Genomic DNA, 2,303 nt, shown 5'->3' on the forward strand with positions numbered 1-2,303 from the left:
TATTTTCAAATCAGTTTAGAAAAGCTGATGAAAGTACTTGGCGTCAAAGGTTGGGACATCCACAACCAACGACAATCCGTCATTTGCAAAATAAAGGCGATATTAGTGTTACTACTTGGAATAAACCTACATAATATGTAATAGTTGTCAAATGGGTCCGGCATCTAAACTTCCTTTTATGAAGATATGGAACCCAAAGCTCCGGAGATGTGAAGGCATGACTAAAACTGTTGAAAAACTGCTTATAGGCAATTATGTTGTAAAAACTATAAATACTAGTGTTCTTGTACGGTAAAAACTCCAATATGTAGGCAAAATGTTTCTTAATTTACTCATTATATCGATTGCTCAAGACCTTCGATCTCTATCGAGACCCGATAAAAAAATGAAATGCATAAACTTCGTAGTTCAGCTCTTCGTTAGTAGGTCTGCCCTGATTTGGTTGGTTGCTTGACAGCTATCTGATTGGATCAAATGAAAATCTGCCATTCATCGGCGAGGCCTTCTTTTCTGTGAAAATACTAAAGGTAAATGATGAACTTTTGCCGGGCTTCTCCTCCAACCCGATCAGGAGAGGAGGTAAGGTGAAGCCACACTTTACAGTGTGGCTACTATGAACTTTTTAGCTGATACTTTATCTGTGAATCTTGTTCCTTTTCTTACGGACTGATCAAATTGGTACATTTGCAAAAGATTTCATAACAATAAGTTTCTGGGCTTAATCAGTAGAAGTTTTTTGATTTCTTGATCGCCAATTTGGATTAGCCGTAGTTACTTGAATGACAAAGATGGAAAGCAAATGCCATTGTCTGCGATGGGTGCTGTTAAAGCCCTTAATCGCTCAACTGGATCTGGTCAATTTGTTCATGTGTGCCAATAGTGCTCTCATGAGCTCGGTAACACATCATTAGAGTTTAGAACCTTCAAATCTTCTGCATAAAACATGTGGAATCGTTTAATCCGACGCCTCAAACGACCCATATCATCACACTAATTTGTAGTGTACCATTGCATAATATTGGCACACGAACAGTACAATGAAACTTCCATTAACCTCCACAATACTTCAACCGCTGAATCTGATCATCCAGCCGAATTAACCCAAAAAGATAAAACGGGTACTGGTTACTGGTAGGAACCAAAACAGGAAATCCCCAAAAACACATTATTGCTGACACGCGGCGTCCTTATTGTCCAAGCCCCAACTCCGAGCGTCCTCTCTAGTCTGCAGTCAGAGCGAGAGTACCGAGTTGCTCGGTTATTGGAGTCGGCGTCGCAGCCGCGACTTCCTGCTCCTCTTCCTGTTCCTTTTCTGGTTCCGACTGCCCCTTGGAGGTATGACGCCTCCCGCACCGGCCATGCGCATGGCGCCTCCCTTTGTGACCATGACCGTGACCATGGCAATGACCATGATGACCATGTTTGAAAAATCCATGCCCATGGACTAAAAGACCCCTCATATGATGCCCGTGTCCATGTCCGCGTCCGTGTCCATGTCCATGTCCATGACCCGAAATCAGATGATGCCCATGTCCATGACCATGAACCCCATGTCCAACAACACCCCTCAGATGATGCCCATGTCCACGAAACCCATGCCCTCCGAGACCATGCCCAAAGAGAGGTCCTCCTACGTGGGGACCATGCCCGCCATGAAGCCCATGTCCGCCTCCGTTACCCATCTCATGACAAAGATGTGGATCATGATGATGCCTTCCCTCGTGAGCCATTCTCATCTTCATCCTCTGTTTAGTATATCCCCCCAACACTGCTGTTTCAGTCTTGATACAGGAATAGCCGTCTGGATGATGGGGGATGTGAGGAAGAGAGGCCCTTATTTATAGAGGTTCACGAGGCGGTGGTTCAGCTGTAGCACCCTATCAAATATGGCGATCTTTTCACACGCCTCTTCTCTGCCAAATTTCTTAGCTTAGCTATTAAGTACTTAAGCAATCCGTGTGAACGACGCAATCCGTGTGATCGCTACGGAAACTTGGCAACCACGAACGAACGGAAAATGTCGTCGAGTGTTGTCTTGGGGAGCAAGTTCAGGCGTGAATGACTAAATGGAGGTCGGTTTCTCTGCGTAGGGATATGGGACCAGAGATGGGAATGCGGGATGTCGACACCTTCTGATTTGCGGCTGGACGTTTCGGGCTTGGAGTGCACGTTAGATGAGCGGATAATTTTGCTTCTTTGGGCCACAAAAAGAAAGCGATTGAATTGGAGACCTGCTCCGTGAATCTGATTTGTTTTTGTGCTTATTTTATTAACATTATGTAGATCATAGAGCTACAAAGTGT

At 44.7% G+C, this 2,303-nt stretch overlaps 1 protein-coding gene across 1 annotated transcript; it reads right to left on the bottom strand.

Moving 5' to 3' along the window:
- Window positions 1-907: 907 nt before the first annotated feature.
- Window positions 908-1,929, bottom strand: LOC130134357 (uncharacterized). The gene has a single exon (XM_030611591.2). It carries the CDS (start codon window positions 1,740-1,742, stop codon window positions 1,221-1,223), a length of 522 nt encoding a protein of 173 aa, XP_030467451.2. The 5' UTR covers window positions 1,743-1,929; the 3' UTR covers window positions 908-1,220.
- Window positions 1,930-2,303: the final 374 nt, after the last annotated feature.

This window comes from Syzygium oleosum, unplaced genomic scaffold, assembly GCF_021117445.2.
Source record: "Syzygium oleosum isolate NSW1041296 unplaced genomic scaffold, Sole_v2.1 Sole_v2.01, whole genome shotgun sequence".
Lineage (NCBI taxonomy): Eukaryota > Viridiplantae > Streptophyta > Magnoliopsida > Myrtales > Myrtaceae > Syzygium > Syzygium oleosum.